Source organism: Electrona antarctica (genome assembly GCF_951216825.1).
Source record: "Electrona antarctica genome assembly, chromosome: 2".
Taxonomy (NCBI): Eukaryota; Metazoa; Chordata; class Actinopteri; order Myctophiformes; family Myctophidae; genus Electrona; species Electrona antarctica.
In genome coordinates this window covers 7,147,995-7,172,925 of record NC_136807.1, presented here as the reverse complement: position 1 = coordinate 7,172,925, position 24,931 = coordinate 7,147,995, and the positions used below count along the sequence as shown (strand labels likewise).

Sequence of the window (24,931 nt, the reverse complement as noted above, 5' to 3'; positions counted from 1 at the left end):
TTGTCCATCCCTATAGTGTAAAGACGGGGATAAGAACTGCCACCTGTGGACGGTAGTGGATCTTGCTTTCTTTGTGTTGATGGGCGTAGTGGGAGGCCTGCTGGGAGCGTTCTTCAACTGCATCAACAGGAGACTCTCCAAGTACCGCATGAAGCACATCCACCCTAAAGCCAAGTTCATCAGGTAAGTGACGGCCAAGCTACACCAGGCTTTTCTCGCGCGTTTTCTCCCGCGCGTGCGTTTAATTTAGGTCCAGTCCTATTTTTAAAAATGCATGCGCGGGACGCGCGTTTAGGGTAAACGCGCGAGAAAAGCCTGGTGTAGCTTGGCCGTAAGGCTGTTTTACTTAGCTGCACGGGAGATGTCGCGCACCAAAATAGCCGTGAACTTGTAGATCGGATATTGACAGTTTGTCGTACACTGACACTTTGTGGTACACCTAAAAATAGGCAACCTACAAGTTCATATGTGAGCTCCACCATACAACGAAGTATAAATCAGGCTTAATAGTATTTGAATGTCCCAAGGTGTGTTCATCCTGTTTCAGGTCTTTTTTTATGTGGTGTGATATTATCACATCTAGTCGTCTTCTAGACCAGTTTTTGGCCGGGGACCCCCGGTAATGCTTTGGCAATGTCTCGGGACCCCCTCCCCGCCCCCTCCCGACCCCAAATATAAATTGACTGCTTCAATAACCATAATAATAGAGACAATACACCATAAATACTGAAACCAGATATAATCATTATGGAAGGTGTATGCATGTACTATGTGTACTATGTAAACTCTTCATTTCCATTTTTTTTTTTTTTTGCTAATAATTTGGGGACCCCCCAAAATAATTACGGGTTGAGAACCCCTGTTCTAGACATTCTCTTTTAACCCATTTAGACCTAAGTTCGATTCTACAAATGTCTTATGTCAGTGGTGCTCAAACTATTTCATGTCAAGGACGCATATGTAATTGGCTGCCGACCCCTATCTGAAAATATGTAGTTCCAGGGACCCCCCCAGAAGCAAAGATTTGCGTTAAAAACGTTCGCTCCGAAAGAATATATATTCAAAGATTTACGCCACATTTTCACGGGTTTTTCCAAAATAGCAGACCTACAAGCTCGTAGCGCGGCACTCGGTGCCGCGCTATGAGCTTGTAGATCTGCTATTTTTCAATGGCTAAAGTATAACAATGCTTAAAACACATCTGGTTCCCATCCAGAATGGGTTAATCAGTGGCATCTCAGAGATTACACAGATCTGTTTTGTTAAAATGGCTTTGGAATCAAGATGACGTTTGCAATTCGTATTTTTATATGTTGTCAAGTGTCTTTTAGATACAAATATTGTAATCTAAACTGTGAAATATATCAATCAACCTTTTCTTTATTTTGTTTTTTATTTGTTTATGGTATTCAAAAAATCACACCGTGTGAAGTGAGGGGCGCTTTACCAACATCATCGCGATATCATATCATAACATGCACATGCCGATTTGCGCAGTGACAGCCAAAACAAACCTTAAACTGTTCATTGTTAATAGCATTTAATGTTTGTTAGTGACAAAACAAACATTAAACTCTGTCCATTGTCTGTCCATTGTCGTTTTTAATGTTTGTCTATACAAGACAAACATTAAACCTGTATATAGGAGGGGCTAGTGCCCCTCATAAATGCACAAAAAGTGCATATTGACACGCACACCGTCTGTACTTGCAATATGAACACTTTTATTCAGGCATCTGATGCATCTGTTTAAGGGAAACTAAATCCCATTGTTCTCATGTGGGGAAAATACCCTATATCTTGCCAAATGAATCCTTTTTCATCATTGGACATGCAGAATCTACAATTAGTTGAGGACGTCATTTGACTAATTGACTTCTATCTATAATGCAGTACCATGATTTTCTTTTTCAGGGTTTTGGAAAGCCTGTTGGTTACCATGGTGACAACGGTGGTGATATTTGTGTCTTCCATGACACTGGGTGAATGTCGTGACTTGTCCACCGACACCCCACACAACACCACACCGCCGGTACGTCCACCGACACCCCACACAACACCACACCGCCGGTACGTCCACCGCCACCCCACACAACACCACACCGCCGGTACGTCCACCGCCACCCCACACAACACCACACCGCCGGTACGTCCACCGCCACCCCACACAACACCACACCGCCGGTACGTCCACCGCCACCCCACACCTCACCACACCGCCGGTACGTCCACCACCACCCCACACAACACCACACCGCCGGTACGTCCACCGCCACCCCACACCTCACCACACCGCCGGTACGTCCACCGCCACCCCACACAACACCACACCGCCGGTACGTCCACCGCCACCCCACACCTCACCACACCGCCGGTACGTCCACCGCCACCCCACACAACACCACACCGCCGGTACGTCCACCGCCACCCCACACCACACCACACCGCCGGTACGTCCACCGCCACCCCACACCTCACCACACCGCCGGTACGTCCACCGCCACCCCACACCTCACCACACCGCCGGTACGTCCACCGCCACCCCACACAACACCACACCGCCGGTACGTCCACCGCCACCCCACACAACACCACACCGCCGGTACGTCCACCGCCACCCCACACAACACCACATCGCCGGTACGTCCACCACCACCACACACAACACCACACCGCCGGTACGTCCACCGCCACCCCACACCTCACCACACCGCTGGTACGTCCACCGCCACCCCACACAACACCACACCGCCGGTACGTCCACCGCCACCACACACAACACCACACCGCCGGTACGTCCACCGCCACCCCACCCCACACAACACCACACCGCCGGTACGTCCACCACCACCCCACACAACACCACACCGCCGGTACGTCCACCACCACCACACACAACACCACACCGCCGGTACGTCCACCACCACCACACACAACACCACACCGCCGGTACGTCCACCGCCACCCCACACAACACCACACCGCCGGTACGTCCACCGCCACCCCACACAACACCACACCGCCGGTACGTCCACCGCCACCCCACACCTCACCACACCGCCGGTACGTCCACCGCCACCCCACACAACACCACACCGCCGGTACGTCCACCGCCACCCCACACAACACCACACCGCCGGTACGTCCACCGCCACCCCACACAACACCACACCGCCGGTACGTCCACCGCCACCCCACACAACACCGCACCGCCGGTACGTCCACCGCCACCCCACACCTCACCACACCGCCGGTACGTCCACCGCCACCCCACACAACACCACACCGCCGGTACGTCCACCGCCACCCCACACCTCACCACACCGCCGGTACGTCCACCGCCACCCCACACCTCACCACACCGCCGGTACGTCCACCGCCACCCCACACAACACCACACCGCCGGTACGTCCACCGCCACCCCACACAACACCACACCACACCGCCGGTACGTCCACCGCCACCCCACACAACACCACACCGCCGGTACGTCCACCGCCACCCCACACAACACCACACCGCCGGTACGTCCACCGCCACCCCACACAACACCACACCGCCGGTACGTCCACCGACACCCCACACAACACCACACCGCCGGTACGTCCACCGACACCCCACACAACACCACACCGCCAGTACGTCCACCGCCACCCCACACAACACCACACCGCCGGTACGTCCACCGCCACCCCACACAACACCACACCGCCGGTACGTCCACCGCCACCCCACACAACACCACACCGCCGGTACGTCCACCCCACACAACACCACACCGCCGGTACGTCCACCGACACCCCACACAACACCACACCGCCGGTACGTCCACCGCCACCCCACACCTCACCACACCGCCGGTACGTCCACCGCCACCCCACACCTCACCACACCGCCGGTACGTCCACCGCCACCCCACACAACACCACACCGCCGGTACGTCCACCGCCACCCCACACCTCACCACACCGCCGGTACGTCCACCGCCACCCCACACCTCACCACACCGCCGGTACGTCCACCGCCACCCCACACAACACCACACCGCCGGTACGTCCACCGCCACCCCACACAACACCACACCACACCGCCGGTACGTCCACCGCCACCCCACACAACACCACACCGCCGGTACGTCCACCGCCACCCCACACAACACCACACCGCCGGTACGTCCACCGCCACCCCACACAACACCACACCGCCGGTACGTCCACCGACACCCCACACAACACCACACCGCCGGTACGTCCACCGACACCCCACACAACACCACACCGCCAGTACGTCCACCGCCACCCCACACAACACCACACCGCCGGTACGTCCACCGCCACCCCACACAACACCACACCGCCGGTACGTCCACCGCCACCCCACACAACACCACACCGCCGGTACGTCCACCCCACACAACACCACACCGCCGGTACGTCCACCGACACCCCACACAACACCACACCGCCGGTACGTCCACCGCCACCCCACACAACACCACACCGCCGGTACGTCCACCGCCACCCCACACAACACCACACCACACCGCCGGTACGTCCACCTCCACCCCACACAACACCACACCGCCGGTACGTCCACCTCCACCCCACACAACACCACACCGCCGGTACGTCCACCGCCACCCCACACAACACCACACCGCCGGTACGTCCACCGCCACCCCACACAACACCACACCGCCGGTACGTCCACCGCCACCACACACAACACCACACCGCCGGTACGTCCACCGCCAGCCCACACAACACCACACCGCCGGTACGTCCACCGCCACCCCACACCTCACCACACCGCTGGTACGTCCACCGCCACCCCACACCTCACCACACCGCTGGTACGTCCACCGCCACCCCACACCTCACCACACCGCTGGTACGTCCACCGCCACCCCACACAACACCACACCGCTGGTACGTCCACCGCCACCCCACACAACACCACACCGCCGGTACGTCCACCTCCACCCCACACAACACCACACCGCCGGTACGTCCACCTCCACCCCACACAACACCACACCGCCGGTACGTCCACCGCCACCCCACACAACACCACACCGCCGGTACGTCCACCTCCACCCCACACAACACCACACCGCCGGTACGTCCACCCCACACAACACCACACCGCCGGTACGTCCACCGCCACCCCACACAACACAACACCACACCGCCGGTACGTCCACCGCCACCCCACACAACACCACACCGCCGGTACGTCCACCGCCACCCCACACAACACCACACCGCTGGTACGTCCACCGCCACCCCACACAACACCACACCGCCGGTACGTCCACCGCCACCCCACACCTCACCACACCGCCGGTACGTCCACCGCCACCCCACACAACACCACACCGCCGGTACGTCCACCGCCACCCCACACAACACCACACCGCCGGTACGTCCACCGCCACCCCACACAACACCACACCGCCGGTACGTCCACCGCCACCCCACACCACACCACACCGCCAGTACGTCCACCGCCACCACACACAACACCACACCGCCGGTACGTCCACCTCCACCCCACACAACACCACACCGCCGGTACGTCCACCTCCACCCCACACCTCACCACACCGCCGGTACGTCCACCGCCACCCCACACAACACCACACCGCCGGTACGTCCACCGCCACCACACACAACACCACACCGCCGGTACGTCCACCGCCACCACACACAACACCACACCGCCGGTACGTCCACCGCCACCCCACACAACACCACACCGCCGGTACGTCCACCGCCACCCCACACAACACCACACCGCCGGTACGTCCACCTCCACCCCACACAACACCACACCGCCGGTACGTCCACCGCCACCCCACACAACACCACACCGCCGGTACGTCCACCGCCACCCCACACAACACCACACCGCCAGTACGTCCACCGACACCCCACACAACACCACACCGCCGGTACGTCCACCGCCACCCCACACAACACCACACCGCTGGTACGTCCACCGCCACCCCACACAACACCACACCGCCGGTACGTCCACCGCCACCCCACACAACACCACACCGCCGGTACGTCCACCGCCACCCCACACAACACCACACCGCCGGTACGTCCACCACCACCCCACACAACACCACACCGCCGGTACGTCCACCGCCACCCCACACAACACCACACCGCCGGTACGTCCACCGCCACCCCACACAACACCACACCGCCGGTACGTCCACCGACACCCCACACAACACCACACCGCCGGTACGTCCACCGCCACCCCACACCTCACCACACCGCCGGTACGTCCACCGCCACCCCACACCTCACCACACCGCCGGTACGTCCACCGCCACCCCACACAACACCACACCGCCGGTACGTCCACCGCCACCCCACACCTCACCACACCGCCGGTACGTCCACCGCCACCCCACACAACACCACACCACACCGCCGGTACGTCCACCCCACACAACACCACACCGCCGGTACGTCCACCGCCACCCCACACAACACCACACCGCCGGTACGTCCACCGCCACCCCACACAACACCACACCGCCGGTACGTCCACCGCCACCCCACACAACACCACACCGCTGGTACGTCCACCGACACCCCACACAACACCACACCGCCGGTACGTCCACCGCCACCCCACACAACACCACACCGCCGGTACGTCCACCGCCACCCCACACAACACCACACCGCCAGTACGTCCACCGCCACCCCACACAACACCACACCGCCGGTACGTCCACCGCCACCCCACACCTCACCACACCGCCGGTACGTCCACCGCCACCCCACACCTCACCACACCGCCGGTACGTCCACCGCCACCCCACACCACACCACACCGCTGGTACGTCCACCGCCACCCCACACAACACCACACCGCCGGTACGTCCACCGCCACCCCACACAACACCACACCGCCGGTACGTCCACCGCCACCCCACACAACACCACACCGCCGGTACGTCCACCGCCACCCCACACAACACCACACCGCCGGTACGTCCACCGACACCCCACACCACACCACACCGCTGGTACGTCCACCGCCACCCCACACAACACCACACCGCCGGTACGTCCACCGCCACCCCACACAACACCACACCGCCGGTACGTCCACCGCCACCCCACACAACACCACACCGCCGGTACGTCCACCGACACCCCACACCACACCACACCGCTGGTACGTCCACCGCCACCCCACACAACACCACACCGCCGGTACGTCCACCGCCACCCCACACCACACCACACCGCCGGTACGTCCACCGCCACCCCACACCACACCACACCGCCGGTACGTCCACCGCCACCCCACACAACACCACACCGCCGGTACGTCCACCGCCACCCCACACAACACCACACCGCCGGTACGTCCACCGCCACCCGCGCGCTACGAGCTTGTAGGTCTGCTATTTTTGAAAAATCGTGAAAATATTTAGAAGAGGATTTAGAAGATTTTTTTTTTAAATGTTGAGGTCGGGCCTAAATGGGATAAATAAAAGTATAACTTTTGGAGAAGATGAGTGTCTTTTCTCTTTTTCACGAGCCCTTTTTCTCTACCACAACCTATACCAGTGTTGATTTTGGCAGGAAATTTTGATTTTAGTTTTTGTCATAGTCTCTTGAATAGTTTTCACTTCTTCCGCCACTGTTTCCAGCTGCGTGGCAGTGAGGAGATCAACGCCACCACCCGACAGTTCTTCTGCTCCAACCAGACGTACAACGACATGGCCACGCTGTTCTTCAACCCCCAGGAGGCCGCCATTTACCAGCTCTTCCACCAGCAAGGTGACAGGGATCAGAGAAACATGGGATTGCAATTGATCAGAGAGACTGTCATTATATCTAGAGTTGTATTTATTTTCCCCATTGGAGCAAGACACTTTCACACTTTCATGTCAAGGACACGCAAATTGATCTGCATGTGACTCCCCATTTGAAAGGATGTTGTGCCAAAGACCCCCAGATTTGTGTTGTTTAACCCATTTTGACCTGAGATCAGATTCTAAAAATGTCTTCTACATCCTGACAGTTTTCTGAAAAAGCTATGTTTCTATGTCAGTCGTTCTTCGATTTTTCAATAGCTAAAGCATAACATAATGCTAACACCAAAAGGGGTTCCTGCCCAGAATGTTAAATTATTATTCCAAATGATTCCATGATCTTTCGAGCTTCTTTTAAAAGCTAGACTATTTTCGAATGGCTGAAGTATAAAATGGTATACTTTGAGAACCACTGCTCTACATCATTTGAATGTCTTCCACGTTGTGCAAACCATATCTGATATACTCCCAAAAACAGTGTGTAGATTTGGATTAAAAACGGCAGTTATAGAAACGGACAGTATGATGAGTATATTGATGTTGTCAAAGCAGTCATGATGAGTCCCTAAAGCTTGTGCAACCCCACTTTTTTCCCGTGTGTCCCGTAGGTACTTTCAGCCCGGTGACTCTGAGCATATTCTTCGTGCTCTACTTCCTGCTGGCCTGCTGGACGTACGGCACGTCGGTGCCCAGTGGCCTCTTTGTCCCCGCGCTGCTCTGTGGCGCTGCCTTCGGACGCCTCGTAGCCAACCTCCTTAAAATGTAAGAGGAATGCTCAACTCTCTTTTACAAGTATCCTTGTTGTAACCCAGGGTTCCCCAATAGGCGGCCTGCGGGCCATTTGCGGCCCGCGGAGCGCCCCCTTGTGGCCCCTGGAAGAATTTCATTTTTTTTTTAAAGTTTTTTGTTTTGTTTTGGGGGGGTGTCCCAGATATAAATGGCATTAAATGGGGGTCAGTAGCCTATGCATGTCAAACTGGCCACCCCCTCAAGGACCACTGTTTGAGAACAATTTTGAATTAATTAATGAAAAAATAAAAAACCCAATTTTTTGCGCGTGCAGACTCTGCCCCCAGCCTGGTTCCCTAGTCAAAATATGGCCCTTGAGGAAAATGAATTGGGGAACCCTGTTGTAACCCGTCGACGAAGGTGAAAATGTCACAAAGGACAGATTACAGTGTGCCCGTACTGTTCCAAAGAGGTAAGTGTAGTCAAATGAACTTGAGAACAAAAGGAGTCTACCGACGCGCCTCAAGCCTAAAACGGCTGGTCCGGTTGCTTCACAGGAACAAGGACACTTGATGCAGAAGGAGGAGAGGTCACTGGAGCAGCACGGACATTTTAACCCATTTTGGCCTGAGATCAGATTCTAAAAATGTCTTCTATGTCCTGACAGTTTTCTCTCTCTGACCCACTTCCACCGGGCGGCCTCTGCCGCCGTCGCGCAGGCTTTTGAACGCCACTCAGCTGCAAGTAACGATTGTTAGCACTGGTCATTCCACAGCTATGCTTAATTGAGAGACACAACACTCTGCATTCTCACAGTGTAATCTACCAGCAAAATGTAAAAAGAAAAAAAAAACATTTACTATAGGCCTACTTTGTTTAGCAGACACATTATGGCTATTAGAAACAAAATACTGTGTGGTTACAGATTTCATGAATTAATAACAAAATCCAATGATTCTTTTTTTTCCCAGTTATGTCATGAAGAATTAGAGATTAGAGAACAAATATAGTGAAAATAGCCGATCTATGAGCTCACAATGTGTCGCGAAGTGACACATGAGCTTGTAGATCTGCTATTTTCACTAGTTTGTGTCCTGGGCAAATGTATAGTTTCTCTTGGGGGGGTTTGGGAAGCACTGCGGTAGCTGTATTCTGCTAATGCAATGCAACACAACTACAGTGGTTGTATTTGGTCTCCTTGCTTCTGTATAGAGCGTTGCAGTCCCGCCCCCTACCAGGGCCCAGGAAATGATTCTCCGTTCATTTTCCTCATAGACATTTCAGAAAGTATTTATTTAAAGACGTTTACGCCGCGGACAAAGCCAACTCGAGTCGTGACAAATCATGACAACAAACACAATTTTTTGGACCGAACAAATAATTAGAAAGAAGAAAAAAACGGTAGGTTACAACACTTTTTTTGTTGTTTTTCTTCTTTGTAATTATTTGTTTGGTCCAAAATATTGTTTGTGTTGTCATGAGTTGTCACGACTCGAGTTGGCTTTGTCCGCGGCGTAACCGTCTTTAAATAAATACTTTTTGAAATGTCTATAGGAAAAATGCATTGGGATTCATTTCCTGGTCCATGGTAGGGGGCGGGACTGCAACGCTCTATAGAGCACCGAAGTCTGACGTCACTTTCAGTAGAGGGTGCCAGTCCACAGGTTTGAGTATTTTTTTTATTTGCATTGAAATCCCCATAGGGGGATTTTAGGTCGCTTTAACTGTGTTTGAAAAATAACCCGATCATCCCGGCCTTTCTGTCAGGGGCGTGGCTGTGCGTCGTTAATGATGTCCATTCATATTTGATACAGCCAGTTTCTGGAGAAAATGGAATTAATGTGGCCGCAAAAGCCTTGAAACTACAATGTCGCTGCTAATATACAATACATCACGCCCAGCTGTCAACACATTGCGTTCCTGAGATTCCTCGTTGACGTAAGCTCAGCCGGCAGTGACTCGACTCGTAGTAACCCCGAAACATTAAATATTAAAAAAAAAAGAATAATAATAATTAATTAACATGTCAGTTTCTGTTGTGCGATGGGCAGCTGCAGCCACCCTGCCTACCCGGAAATGTAGTCTCTGGGTTGTTTGACTCGTTTCTAGCGCTTATTGTGTTACTCTTTGGGTATATTTCTACATTTCCACCTTCAGTCGATGCTTCATATCCATATGAGTGAAAAGTCCGGGATGATCGGTTTATTTTTCAAACGCAGTTCTTATATGAAGAGATCTAAAATCCCCCTATGGGGATTCAAATGCAAATAAAAAGTACACAAACCTGGTGGACTGGCGCCCTCTACTGACAGTGACGTCAGGACTTGGGTGCTCTATTGGGACATTTACATAGATCCTGGAGTCTGGACCTCTAGTGGCACTGCCTGAAAATTCAATATTTCCGCTGAGAGAGCTGGCATGCTCTCTTGACTCGGAGGTAAGAATTTGAGAGCTTTGGCAGGAGACCCGGGTTCGGCCTTAAAGGGATATTTCACTTTAAAAAACCTTTTGGTCATTTCATCATCTATTCAGGCTGTTCTCGGTTGCATCCTGCAGAACTGGCGGCCACTTTAATGCACCACTGCTTGCACTTGTTCTACAATGTCACCATTCCTGCTCATTATCCCATTCTGACCTGAGATCAGATTCTAAAAATGTCTTCTACATCCTGACAGTTTTCTGAAAAAGCTATGTTTCTATGTCAGTGGTTCTTCGATTTTTCAAAAATAGCAGACCTACAAGCTCGTAGCGCGCCACTCGGTGGTGCGCTATGAGCTTGTAGATCTGCTATTTTTCAATAGCTAAGGCATAACATAATGCTAACACCAAAAGGGGTTCCCGCCCAAAATGGGTTAATCTCTGTATACTTTGTTGTACGATGAATAGCAAAACTAGCTGATCTACAAGCTGACACATTGCATCGTGACATTGTGTGTGAGCTTGTAGCATGGGCTAGATAGTTCAAATCAATAGGCAAACGATATAATGATATGAAATGCATAAAATATCTATAAAAGCAGCCAAACTCAACAGCACATGGTGAATATACTATAATCGGCTAAAGAAGGAAAAAAAGGAAGGTTTAAAACTTAACCATCTTTCTTTCCCCTTTCATGTTAAATGACCTGTTCAATGACCTGCCTTGTTTCTGTTTCTGTCAAATGTTTTAGAAAACTTGGCCTGGACATCTACTCTGGGACCTTCGCTCTGATTGGTGCAGCCGCCTTCCTTGGGGGCGTGGTCAGGATGACCATCAGCCTGACTGTCATCCTCATTGAGTCAACCAATGAGATCACCTATGGACTGCCCATCATGATAACACTGATGGTACGTTGATGCAGAAATACCCTCCACCATATGTCATGGACAATAGAGCGTTGCAGTCCCGCCCCCTTTCATGACGACGCCAGGCCCAGGAAATGAATCGCAATGCATTTTTCCCATAGACATTTCAAAAAGTATTTATTTAAAGACCTTTTAAGCGTCGTACGAAGCCAACTCGAGTCGTGACAAATCATGACAACACACACAATATGTTGGACCAAACAAATAATTACATAGAAGAAAAACAACAACAAAAAATGTGTAACCTGCCGTTTTTTTCTCCTTTCTAATTCTTTGTTTGGCCCGAAAAATTGTGTTTGTTGTCATGATTTGTCACGACAAGAGTTGACTTTGTCCGCAGCGTAAACGTCTTTAAATAAATACTTCCTGAAATGTCTATGAGAAAAATGAACAGAGAATAATTTCCTGGGCCCTGGTAGGGGGCGGGACTGCGACGCTCTATTGCATGCTATTAATTAAGACCCTTTCTGTAAACGTGCTTTCTCTCCTGCCAGAACGAACAGGAAGCTCTCTCTGCCTTGTGTGTTCTTGGGGGGATAGCAGGCACTGAGAGGTCTCTAGGACTGTGGTTTGTGTGTTCTTGGGGGATAGCAGGCACTGAGAGGTCTCTAGGACTGTGGTTTGTGTGTTCTTGGGGGGATAGCAGGCACTGAGAGGTCTCTAGGACTGTGGTTTGTGTGTTCTTGGGGGGATAGCAGGCACTGAGAGGTCTCTAGGACTGTGGTTTGTGTGTTCTTGGGGGATAGCAGGCACTGAGAGGTCTCTAGGACTGTGGTTTGTGTGTTCTTGGGGGGATAGCAGGCACTGAGAGGTCTCTAGGACTGTGGTTTGTGTGTTCTTGGGGGGATAGCAGGCACTGAGAGGTCTCTAGGACTGTGGTTTGTGTGTTCTTGGGGGGATAGCAGGCACTGAGAGGTCTCTAGGACTGTGGTTTGTGTGTTCTTGGGGGGATAGCAGGCACTGAGAGGTCTCTAGGACTGTGGTTTGTGTGTTCTTGGGGGGATAGCAGGCACTGAGAGGTCTCTAGGACTGTGGTTTGTGTGTTCTTGGGGGGATAGCAGGCACTGAGAGGTCTCTAGGACTGTGGTTTGTGTGTTCTTGGGGGGATAGCAGGCACTGAGAGGTCTCTAGGACTGTGTTTTGTGTGTTCTTGGGGGGATAGCAGGCACTGAGAGGTCTCTAGGACTGTGGTTTGTGTGTTCTTGGGGGGATAGCAGGCACTGAGAGGTCTCTAGGACTGTGGTTTGTGTGTTCTTGGGGGGATAGCAGGCACTGAGAGGTCTCTAGGACTGTGGTTTGCCTCCTGCCTAGTGTCCTCCTACGTCTCACCAGACTGTTCGTCTGTGCGGTGTCGGTGTGCATGTGTCCGTCCTTGTCCACACCTGGCCTTACTCTGGTGTATTTGAGTCAAGGGAGCCTTCTCTGTGTCTGTGTCACTGTCGTAGTTGTTGTCCTGTGGCGAAAAGAGCTGATCATCCTCAGGTCTTCAGTGGCTGAAATGGATTGATTAGCAATTACTTGATTAGTTGTAATTTGTGTTAACCCATTTTGGGCGGGAACCCCTTTTGGTGTTAGCATTATGTTATGCTTTAGCTATTGAAAAATAGCAGATCTACAAGCTCATAGCGCGGCACCGAGTGGCGCGCTACGAGCTTGTAGGTCTGCTATTTTTGAAAAATCGAAGAACGACTGACATAGAAACATAGCTTTTTCAGAAAACTGTCAGGATTTAGAAAACATTTTTAGAATCTGATCTCAGGTCAGAATGGGTTAATCCAGTCTAAACAATATATTAATAACGATGTTTGATTAATTATAAAAAATAAATGTGTACACAGTACACTATATGGTTAACCGTTACAACATACTAACCTACAATGCTGTAGTGTACTATAAACCAGGTTTTATTTTCACAGTCACAGATGTATAGTAATGGTAGTATAGTGTGTTGAGTTGAGTCACACCACGTTGTGACCTTGTAGATCTGCTATTTCCAGTGCCTAACACCTATGAACTATGAATCGGGCTATATGTGTCCAAATTTGACTGAGGGACTGCCATTGGATCTTTTTGAATTTTCATTTTTTTCATGTCATATGAAAGCAGGGAATCATAGCTTCAAATTGACATATTGGTTGTTCAGTTTGACCCACCAGTTTTGGAGATATGGCTTATAGAGTAATGTCTTGCAGAAAACAGAGAGTTGAGAAAACAGGCTTGAAAGGTTCACTTCTGTGGTCTCTAACATTACACCTAGCTACATGTTTAAGCATTTATTTCATATTTACATGTTGATTTCAGCTCTGACACTTATTTCAGACATGCTCTAGTATGTGAAGAGTCTGCCTGTGCTATTAACTCATTTTGAGAAAAAAAATGTTTTTTCTCCTCTGGTGAAAAGCTGGAATTTGCGCGATGGCAGGCTCTCAGTCAAATCTTGTCACATATGGTTGTTGTGCTGATTGGCAGGTGGCCAAATGGACAGGAGACTTCTTCAACAAGGGCATCTATGATGTCCACATCGTACTGAAAGGAGTTCCTCTGCTGGAGTGGGAGACGGAGGCTGAGATGGACAAGTAAGATTTATGGGTCACATTATTAATGCAGCGGTTCTCAAATTGGGGTCTGGGGACCCCCAGGGTTCATTGGGGGGGTTCCAGGAGGTCCCAGTCCCACGCTAAATGTATCCACTTTAATCCATTATGTACATCGACTGTTTGAAATGGCCGATCTACAAACTGTTGTAGATATTCTAATTGGGGCTCCCTGGCACAAAATATTTTCCAAAATCATTTGGGTATCCCAATGGATGTTCTGCTATTTTCGCTGAATATTCGCCTAATATTTGAATTTTATGGCATGACCAGAATAGGGACTTCTAGGGTCCTTGTGGTTAAAATGTCCAGATTGCATTATTAAAAACAAATGCTGTGGTTTTCAACCAGTGGTATGGGAACCACCAGTGGTCCTTTTACGTTCTAAACATCTGAATTACTTAATTTGTACACAATTAGAGAATGTAGAAGAATTGACGTTTATCTCTGCTATGGGCCAGGTGCAACATCAATACAGCATGGAAGTGTAGACAAAATCTTATCCAAAGACTGAAAGACAACAAAATATTCTTTAGATTTGGGTCTCAGAGGCAAAAAGGCATCAAATGGACCTTGATATGAAAAGGGTTTAGTGAGCTGTGTCCGGCTCTCGTCCCGTTCCAGACTGACGGCCAGTGACATCATGGAGCCCAACCTGACCTACGTGTACCCCCACACACGGATCCAGTCCCTGGTGAGCATCCTGCGTACCACCGTCTACCACGCCTTCCCCGTGGTCACCGAGAACCGGCAAAACGAGAAGGACTTCATAAAGGGCAATATCCTGATCAGCAACAACATCCTCTTCAAGGTACTACCGTAGCACCTGTTGCTGCTTGACATTTACTGTAGTACACACACACTGTAGTACACACACACACACACACTGTAGTACACACACACACTGTAGTACACACACACACTGTAGTACACACACTGTAGTACACACACACTGTAGTACACACACTGTAGTACACACACTGTAGTACACACACACACTAGTACACACACACACTGTAGTACACACACACACTGTAGTACACACACTGTAGTACACACACACACACTGTAGTACATACACACTGTAGTACACACACACTGTAGTACACACACACACTGTAGTACACACACTGTAGTACACACACACTGTAGTACACACACACTGTAGTACGCACACACACTGTAGTACACACACTGTAGTACACACACACTAGTACACACACTGTAGTACACACACACACACACACTGTAGTACACACACTGTAGTACACACACACACACACTGTAGTACATACACACTGTAGTACACACACACACTGTAGTACACACACTGTAGTACACACACACACACACTGTAGTACACACACTGTAGTACACACACACACTAGTACACACACTGTAGTACACACACACTGTAGTACACACACATACCCTTCATATTTAAAGATGGAGTGCCACAATGTTTGTATTTTTCCAGTTTTTCATGTGTCTATGAGGTGACAGTACTTCATTAGACACCCTGGAGTCGTTTTATGTGCAATGATATATTCACTTTGGCTGCGTTCGAATTGCTAGGGTTGTTCCCTACTCCCTACTCCCCATACGGGGATCCAGACTCAGTGGACTCAAATGGTGATGAATTCGGACAATACTCCCTGTATGGGGAGCACCGACTCTGACGTCAATATCGGTAGAGGGCGCTATAGGTCTGCGGGTTCATATACTTTTTATTTGCATTGTAATCCCCATAGGGTTTTTTCAGATCGCCTCATAAAGAACTGTATGAAAAATAAACAAATCATCCCGGCCGTTTCACTCATTTGGATATGAAGAATCAACTGACTACAAGAAACCAGTCAAAACGCTGCTGCTGAATTTTCGCTAGGAAGTCACAAAAGTGACTGCAATTTAACAAATACTGTACACTTTTTTGAAAAAATTATACCTCCTTATATAACAATAAGACCTGATCTTATTTAAGATACAAGTTCAAGTTATTCAGCTAATGCACTAGCACAGCGGTACCCGAACTTTTCGCTGTCGGGGCCCACTTGGAAATTTCGATATCATTCGCGGTCCACCCATCTGACCACTCGTTAAGTGATCAGATGGATGGACCGTGTGCATTTTCAGAGCATGTTTATTAAAATAAATACATAAATAAATGCTTCAATGAAAAAACATGAAACGTTAATGTTGTATTCTGATTGAAATCTTAGTGTTTTGAAAATTATTTGTGGGCCCATTTGCAAAACCTACATGGCCCGCAGGTTGGAAACCCCTGTTCTAGCAGGATAACAGTACAAAGGATAAGTGTTTTTTAGTGCTAATATGAGGAGATTAAGGTACCCGGGCTTCTCTGGTATCCAGGATATCCTGTTAACTGTTGCGTTACCGTTCAATTTATGTGTGATCTGTTTTTAGTTTTTGGGCAGTCCTGTCATGCATCCTCGTTTCCTTGTTGCAGGAGTTAAAGACAAGCAACTGATTGTGAAGTTGGATTAATACATTCTGATTGGACTGTTTTGCAACAGTGCTTATAGTTTGAGATGACAACAGGGTCGCCAGGGTTATACAGGCTCCAGTGTTAATTGAATATACTATTTGCAAACTATCACCAGCAGAGGGAGCCAGAAGCCCATGTTTAGGGCTCATTCTGTCACCCTGGTGTTTATCAACCCAGTCCAAGATCCTATAATACTTTTCTGTCCTGCTAGGACAGGGGTGGGCAACTGGCGGCCCGGGGGCCACATGCGGCCCCCACCTTCACTTAATGTGGCCCTCAGGTTAATGTCACAATATTGGTTTCAGCTGTTAAAGGTATATTCAGTGATTGCACTTAATTCAAATATCACTTATTTTTTCTTATTTTTTGGATAATCCTCCCTACTATAAAGTGTGCTGACCATATAAGGAGTTCCTCCCTGTCCCCAGTGAGCCCCTGGGGTCAAAAAACCCTAGTTTCGGTTTGGGCTTTGGGTGGCAAAGCCTTCATCCAATCAGGATGAGAGGGGCCTTCCTCCAATCATGATCGAGTGGGGCGGGCCTTGGTGCACATGCTGTTGGTCTGTTGTACTTCCCCCACTGTAGAGCGTGTGCATGTGCACATCTTGTTACCGGGTGGACCGGGTATTTTTTCAAATCACTGAATGCTCCTTTAACAATTCCACAACATGCAAACATGACCCGCTTTAATTAATAATTAAATTAGTAGCTTCAATGCGCAACACAAGTATAATTAAAGGCATTTGAAATTACATAAAAAATTACATAAAAATAGCAAAAATTTAAGATTTCAATTCGAATATTGCAAAAAATAGCCAATCTACAAGCTCAAAACGCGTCGCGCTGCGACGCGTTTTGAGCTTGTAGGCTATTTTTGCTACGACAGTAATATATGGCCCTAGGGAGTGAGTGTGGAACTATAGTGGCCCTCTCCATCGTCAAAGTTACCCACCCTTACCTTGTGCTAGGACATTCATTACCTTCACCAAGTGTCCTTTTTTACTGGGTGTGGGTATTCCGCCGTAGTCTGAAAACCCACCTCTTCAGACTCCACCATGGCCCGTAGCACTAGCCCCTTAGATAGCACTTTATGTAGACTTGGATAGTATTTTAAATATAGCACTTTATGTAGACTTAGATAGTATTTTAAACAGACTTATAGCATGTTACGTAGACAGCACTAGAATTGCATTTTATGTAGTCATAGCACTTTATAGTACACATGTATAATATATAATATAGTATAGTAGCCTATGTATAATAGTTTACATAGATACTCCACTGTTACGTTCTTAGCTTACGCATGTTTCATGATGGATTAACCCATTCTGGGCGGGAACCCCTTTTGGTGTTAGCATTGTGTTATGCTTTAGCTATTGAAAAATAGCAGATCTACTATTAGGTCTGCTATTTTTGAAAAATCGAAGAACGACTGCCATAGAAACATAGCTTTTTCAGAAAACTGTCAGGATGTAGAAGACATTTTTATAATCTGATCTCAGGTCAGAATGGGTTAAGAGTGTCTGCTAAATGCCTAAATTGTAAATTGTGTGACCTGATGGTCACTAACCAAGTACTAAATACCATCATGCATTGTTCTGGCAGAGAGAGGCAGAGCAGCACAGCATGTTGTACTGTACACATACAATATTTCATACATTTGGGAGAATATGCTCAGTGTAATATGTATTTAGCACAAAATACTGAAAATACTGATGCCACATTTTGTGTGACGGCACTGATGGGGCTGTCACACAGCACTGATGGGGCTGTCACACAGCACGTCAGAATGTTTTCTTCCAACAAGGCCGTTGTATTTACAGTACTGCCTGTTCTTTCCATGTGCATTTCTTTTCTGGTCCCCATTAGGACCTGGAACGCAGCTGTGTCACCTTAGCTTTTGATCATTTTAAACATTATTTTTAAACTTTAGCTGTTGAAAAATAGCAGATATACAAGTTCATAGTGTGGCACCAAGTGCAGCGCTATGAGCTTGTAGATCTGAAAATGTGGCACAAATGTTATATATTATATATATATACTTTCACAGCGAACGTTTTTAACTAAAATCTTTGCTTCTGGGGGGGTCCCTGGAACAACATATTTTCAGATGGGGGTCGGCGGACAAATACAGATAATTCTGGGGGTCCTTGACATGAAAACGTTTGAGCACCACTGATATAGAAACATAGTTTTTCTTCAGGAAATTGTCAAGACATTTGGTCTCTGGTCTCAATGGTTTTGTGTGTCTACTACTGTCTCTTTCCATCACACAGAAGTCGAGCGTGTTGACGCGGGCGGGGGAACAGCGGCGGCGCTGTCAGTCCATGAAGTCCTACCCGTCCAGCGAGCTGAGGAACGTGTGTGACGAGCTGGTCCCCGTAGCGGCGCCCGCCGAGGAGGGCGAGGACATGCTACAGCAGATGTTGGACAGAAGGTACACAGTGAAACCCTCGTTGGTCCCCAAGGCTATACTTACTCACTAAGAGCTTTCATTAACCCATTTAGACCAGGGGTGGGCAACTGGCGGCCCATGCGGCCACATGCGGCCCCCACCTTCACTTAATGTGGCCCTCAGGTTAATGTCAGAATACTGATACAATACTGATACAAGCTCAAAACGCGTCGCAGCGCGACGCGTTTTGAGCTTGTAGATCGGCTATTTTTGCTACGACAGTAATATATGGCCCTAGGGAGTGAGTGTGGAAATATAGTGGCCCTCTCCATCATCAAAGTTGCCCAGCCCTGATTTAGACCTACGCTCGATTCTCTTCTAAAGCAGGGGTTCTCAACCCGTGGGTTGCAACTAAATGGCTGTAAAGTGGAAATGAAGAGTTTACATATAGTACACATAGTACATGCATACACCTTCCCTAATGATTATGGTTTCAGTATTTATTTATGGTGTATTGTCTCTATTATTAAGGTTATTGTAGCAGTCAATTTATATTGGGGGTCGGGAGGGGGGTCCCGAGACGTTGCCAAAGCATTTCCGGGGGTCCCCGGCCAAAAAGGTTGAGAACCCCTGTTCTAAAGCATGACGGTCAGTGGTGCTCAACTATTTCATGATAAAAAATACTTAACGGCATCGGCGGTTAATGCAGTTTCTCCCACGTTTCCGTTGTCTCCTATAGCCGCTTTATTTTTCAAAAATAGCAGACCTACAAGCTCGTAGCGCGGCACTCGTGCCGTGCTATGAGCTTGTAGATCATCATCATGTGCAGTTGTGTACATTGTGTTTGTTTTCCAGACACGAGCCCTACCCCAACCTGTACCCAGACCAGTCCCCCAGCGAGGACTGGACCATGGAAGAACGCTTCAGGCCGCTCACCTTCCATGGCCTCATCCTGCGCTCCCAGCTGGTCACCCTGCTCATACAAGGGGTCTGCTATGCTGAGAATGTGTCGGTCAGTCACACACACACACACACACACACACACACACACACACACACAGGGGTTTGAGCGATACGTTTTTATTGCATCTGATACTGTTCCTGAAGAAACGGTGTAGGCTCGAGTAGCTCTCTCCTTAAATGATGATGTATTGACACCCATGACGTAGTCTGGCGTTACCAGACTGTTGCCTCCGCGATTTCCAAACGCTTCGTCATACAGTCTGGGCCAACGGAAGAGCTGTCATGAGTAAACTATAAAGCGGAAGTGGAGCCTCCTCCCCACTTCCGTTTCGTCTTTACAGTCGCACACATTTATCCTAATATAAATAGAAAACATCTAAGCATATATAGCTAGTTGCTTAGCAGAAAAGGAAATAAAAAAATTAAGCTCTAGATATTTTAAAATATATTTTCGTGAACGGAAATGGCAGCTTCCGTTACTCGGCTCATGGGGGCTATAGTTCCAGACTCTATATAGCATTCTGAGATTGTGGAATAGTTGTCTGGCTATGCGAGACTACTCATGACGTCACAGCCCCCCCCTCACTCCGTCTTCCAGAAGTCACAGCCCAGAGGGCAAACGGGTCAGCAGTGTTGTTTTTGGCAGCACATTTTTATTTTAGTTTTAGTCATTAGTCTCTTGAATAGTTTTCATTTAGTTTTAGTCACATTTTAGTCACCTGGAATGTTTTAGTGTTAGTCTAGTTTTAGTCGACTAAATATCATTAGATTTTAGTCGACTAAATCTACAGTTGATTTAGTGGAACAAAATGTATTTTGGCGGGCCTTGATGCCGTCGTGATGACAGTTTTTTCATCTACAAGCTCACAACGTGTCGCAGTGCGACACGTTGTGAGCTTGTAGATCTGCTATTTTCAGCATGCAACCAAGTGTAAAATTATACTGGATTTCTTGTCCACTAGTCCCTTCCTAACATTTTAGTCTAGTTTTTATTTGTTGACGAAATTGTCAGTATATTTAGTCTTAGTTTTAGTCATCATAGCTTAGTTTCTATTTAGTTTCCATTTAGTTTTCGTCAGTTGAAAAAGGTAGTCGACAGACATTTTTCGTCTTAGTTTTAGTCGACGAAAACAACACTGCGGGTCAGGGAAAAAACACGTACATGACGTCACTCACAGCCCAGCAGGAAAACTGCCTCGCTACTCAAGACCGCAATATAATTTTTTTACTCAAGACTGAATATAATTACCATTATCTTACTTTTTCGTTTGGGACCTTGTCACAAAATCCCGTGACCCACTTTCAAGTCCCAACCCACCGGCTGAGAAACACACACAGGAAAGTGCATTTGGAAAGCATGTCTAATTGTTTGTGTCTGTGTCTCCCAACACAGAGCGCCACTCAGCCCAGGTTGTCCTACGCAGAGATGACAGAAGATTATCCACGCTACCCCGACATCCATGACTTGGACCTGGCCTCCCTCAACCCCCGCATGATAGTGGTATACAGTCATCTCACGCCAACTTTGGGCTATTGATGATGTTTATTTAAAACTTTAGCTGTTGAAAAATAAAAAATTCAGGGTGGAAAATGTGCGCAAATCTTTGAATATATATTCTTTCCCAGCAAACGTTTTTAAGTATTAATCTTTGCTTCTGGGGGTTCCCTGAAACAACATATTTTCAGATGGGGGTCAATTAGATATCATTTTTGGGGTCCTTGACATGAAATAGTTTGAGAACCACTGATATCGTTTTTCTTTTTTTTTGTTGAAAACTGGTGTTTTACAAGACATATTGTAGAATCTGGCCTCAGGTCTCAATGGGTTCATTTTGCTGTTCTAAATCCTGCATGTTGTCGTCATTCTTTGTGCAGGATGTGACTCCCTACATGAACCCGTGTCCCTACACAGTGTCCCCCAACACACATGTGTCCCAGGTGTTTAACCTCTTCAGAACCATGGGCCTACGACACCTGCCAGTGGTCAATGCCGTAGGAGAGGTCAGTAGTACTTAATAGTAGTACTTGTTCTCCCCGTGTCCCCAGGGTAGGTAGGTACCCTCACAAGAAACATGCAGTAATCTTGGCCAGCCTGATGGAGGGGAAAGGAACTGGGTGAAATAACGCGTACCTTCTACGGTCTGCGTCCAACCGGGTAAACTCCCCCCTGTCAGGTGAAAAGAAGTGGCTTGGACGCTCATGCATTGAAGGAAACATGAGGTCAGTCCGTTGCTGTCCCCAGGTTGGCAGAGGGAGTGTAGAGCCCAGGATTACATTTGATAATTGACACAAGGTGAAAAAATGGGTTACAAAATCTTGGGATAAAAAGAAAATAGTAGTACTTGGAAGTTGGTCATAGTACAAGTAAAACGCAGGCCTCCTTATCAAAACAGCATCTTGGGGGGTAATTAAGAAAATGATGGTAACGGCACCTGTAACTCTTGTTTCTGTCCCTCCGGTCTTTCAGATCGTCGGGATAATCACGAGGCATAACTTAACCCACGAGTTCCTCAGCGCCAAGCTCAGACAACACTACATCACCATCTGAACGGCAGGGGAAGGTCCACATCTCAGACAACACTACATCACCATCTGAACGGCAGGGGAAGATCCACATCTCATTCAAAATGTCACAGACTATTTCTGACCCGGTGGTCACTCACGACAAGCCTGTACCCGTCCATTCCAAATGCACGTGTATGACCCTTACAAACAGACATGTACACATTCTTCATGGTAAACGGGGGAACATGCAACTTTTTTATGTGATCTTGGGGTAGCTTGCTTTTGCGGTTAATTCCATTTGGGTAGAACATTTAGATTTTTATACGTGCATACGTGCATTGATGTTCAGGAAGAGTCCGCGTCCTAAGCTATCCTACAGGCATTTTCACGGTCAAATCCTCTGTGTTCCTTTAACACAGAACAGTGTACAAATGGAACCAAATGGACCCTTACGGGTTATATTAATTGACACTAAAGATTTACTCTTTAGGCTTTTATTTCTACTGACGTAATCGATAACTCTTTACAATTAAGGTCTCTCTTACCTTGGGCCCTCCTACATCTTCTACGCGTAATTATCTTACCGAGGTATGTGCACAACACAATATTCTACGAAAATGAAATATTGATTGCCCATTATTCATGACGGACAATTTATGCTTTATCAATGTTGTCACTCTAGCACTTTTATTTTTGACTATATTTCAAGGTTTATTTTTCTTTGTTTTGTAAATATTATACTGTATTTGCACTTAAATCATTACTATCTCATTGCAGCGTTATAGCAAAATAGAGCTTTGTAGTTATAGACGGTTTGCTTTGAGATTCTGCTACCTAAACCAGTGCTAAACATGGCAGCTTAGAGGTGTGCATAGTTGAGCCACGTGGCTTGTGGCCTTTCATTTGGCAGATAGATTGACACACACACACACACACACACACAGACACACACACACACACACACACACAGACACACACACACAGACAGACAAATATACTGTACACCCTCATCAAAATAGATGCATTGCTTCGCGGCTCAACTAACGCTTATAACCAAGTCATGATGTATTTAATTGCTCTAACAATTTTATTGCACTTGTGTAAAGCTTGTCAGGGGAAATATTTTCATTGATAATTCAGGTAAATCGCAGTGTTGAAGTGTTGTCTAAGGGAAGCTCGAAGTCTGTTTGTTGTTTTGTTGACCAGATTTTTATTTTAATAATTTTGGGCATTGTTGGAGGATAAGTTACAGTAAATCTTGTCGAAACATGAAGTACTACAGTAAACATATTTAACATGTACAGTTAATTTTCCATCAAACAAATATTCTGGTGAAAATTCTCTGTAGAATTAGTTTTGAGTCAACACACAGGGGCGCAACATGTTGGTTAAAGCAAAGGGAATCAAATTAGTACTTCAAGGAAAAGCGCCTTTTCCATTTTGTTTTCTGATGTGAGGAGATCAATAACATAGTGTGGCAAAAGGATTGTGTATCTGTGTATTTCACAGTGTGATGTTGACATTGCAACGTGCTGATATTAAACTCGTCGCTTCACATCATTGCACGCTGATGATGCGAAACGACGTATAGGGAAATATTTGCCACGCCATCTCCTGACAACGGATTGATTTAAGGTGAAAATTGCGGCGTTTCTTCTTCAAACTAAAGGGAATCCCCACCCTGGCTTCGGCTGAGGGAAGAGGGATGTAGATCTTCTTCTCCAGTCTTCTCCTCAGAGCCTCGTCGATGTCCCAGGGGAAGTTAGTATAGGAACCATCTTGGAGGGTCTTCTTCATCTCCTCCTGATACAACTCTGCCTTGTCTTTGTGACTGGCCGCTCATGCTCCTCTGATGTTCCACGGCGGCTGCACAGTGAGTCAGTCTCCTTGATGAAGACTGTGGTGGCAGCATAATAGAACCGTGCCATTTCAAAGAGGAGGCCAACCAGTTTCTCAGACTCCCCTCCTCTGTACTTAGACGTTGAAGATATTCCTTTTGCACTCTCTGTAGCGACTGCTTTGACCAAGAAAGTTTCACGGGTG

General features: G+C 48.3%; 1 protein-coding gene across 1 annotated transcript in view; it reads left to right on the top strand.

Annotated features, from left to right (window-relative positions):
- clcn6 (chloride channel 6) overlaps positions 1–24,161 on the top strand; it is a 31,950-nt gene extending 7,789 nt beyond the window's left edge. The window contains exons 12-23 of the mRNA XM_079520497.1: positions 17–183; positions 1,915–2,032; positions 7,688–7,817; positions 8,461–8,614; positions 11,752–11,908; positions 14,396–14,502; positions 15,145–15,331; positions 19,302–19,462; positions 20,276–20,432; positions 21,777–21,884; positions 22,259–22,384; positions 22,851–24,161. Of these exons, the coding sequence (XP_079376623.1) occupies positions 17–183; positions 1,915–2,032; positions 7,688–7,817; positions 8,461–8,614; positions 11,752–11,908; positions 14,396–14,502; positions 15,145–15,331; positions 19,302–19,462; positions 20,276–20,432; positions 21,777–21,884; positions 22,259–22,384; positions 22,851–22,931 (1,653 nt within the window). The 3' untranslated portion in view covers positions 22,932–24,161. The remainder of the gene's footprint in view (positions 1–16; positions 184–1,914; positions 2,033–7,687; positions 7,818–8,460; positions 8,615–11,751; positions 11,909–14,395; positions 14,503–15,144; positions 15,332–19,301; positions 19,463–20,275; positions 20,433–21,776; positions 21,885–22,258; positions 22,385–22,850) is intronic.
- Positions 24,162–24,931: the final 770 nt, after the last annotated feature.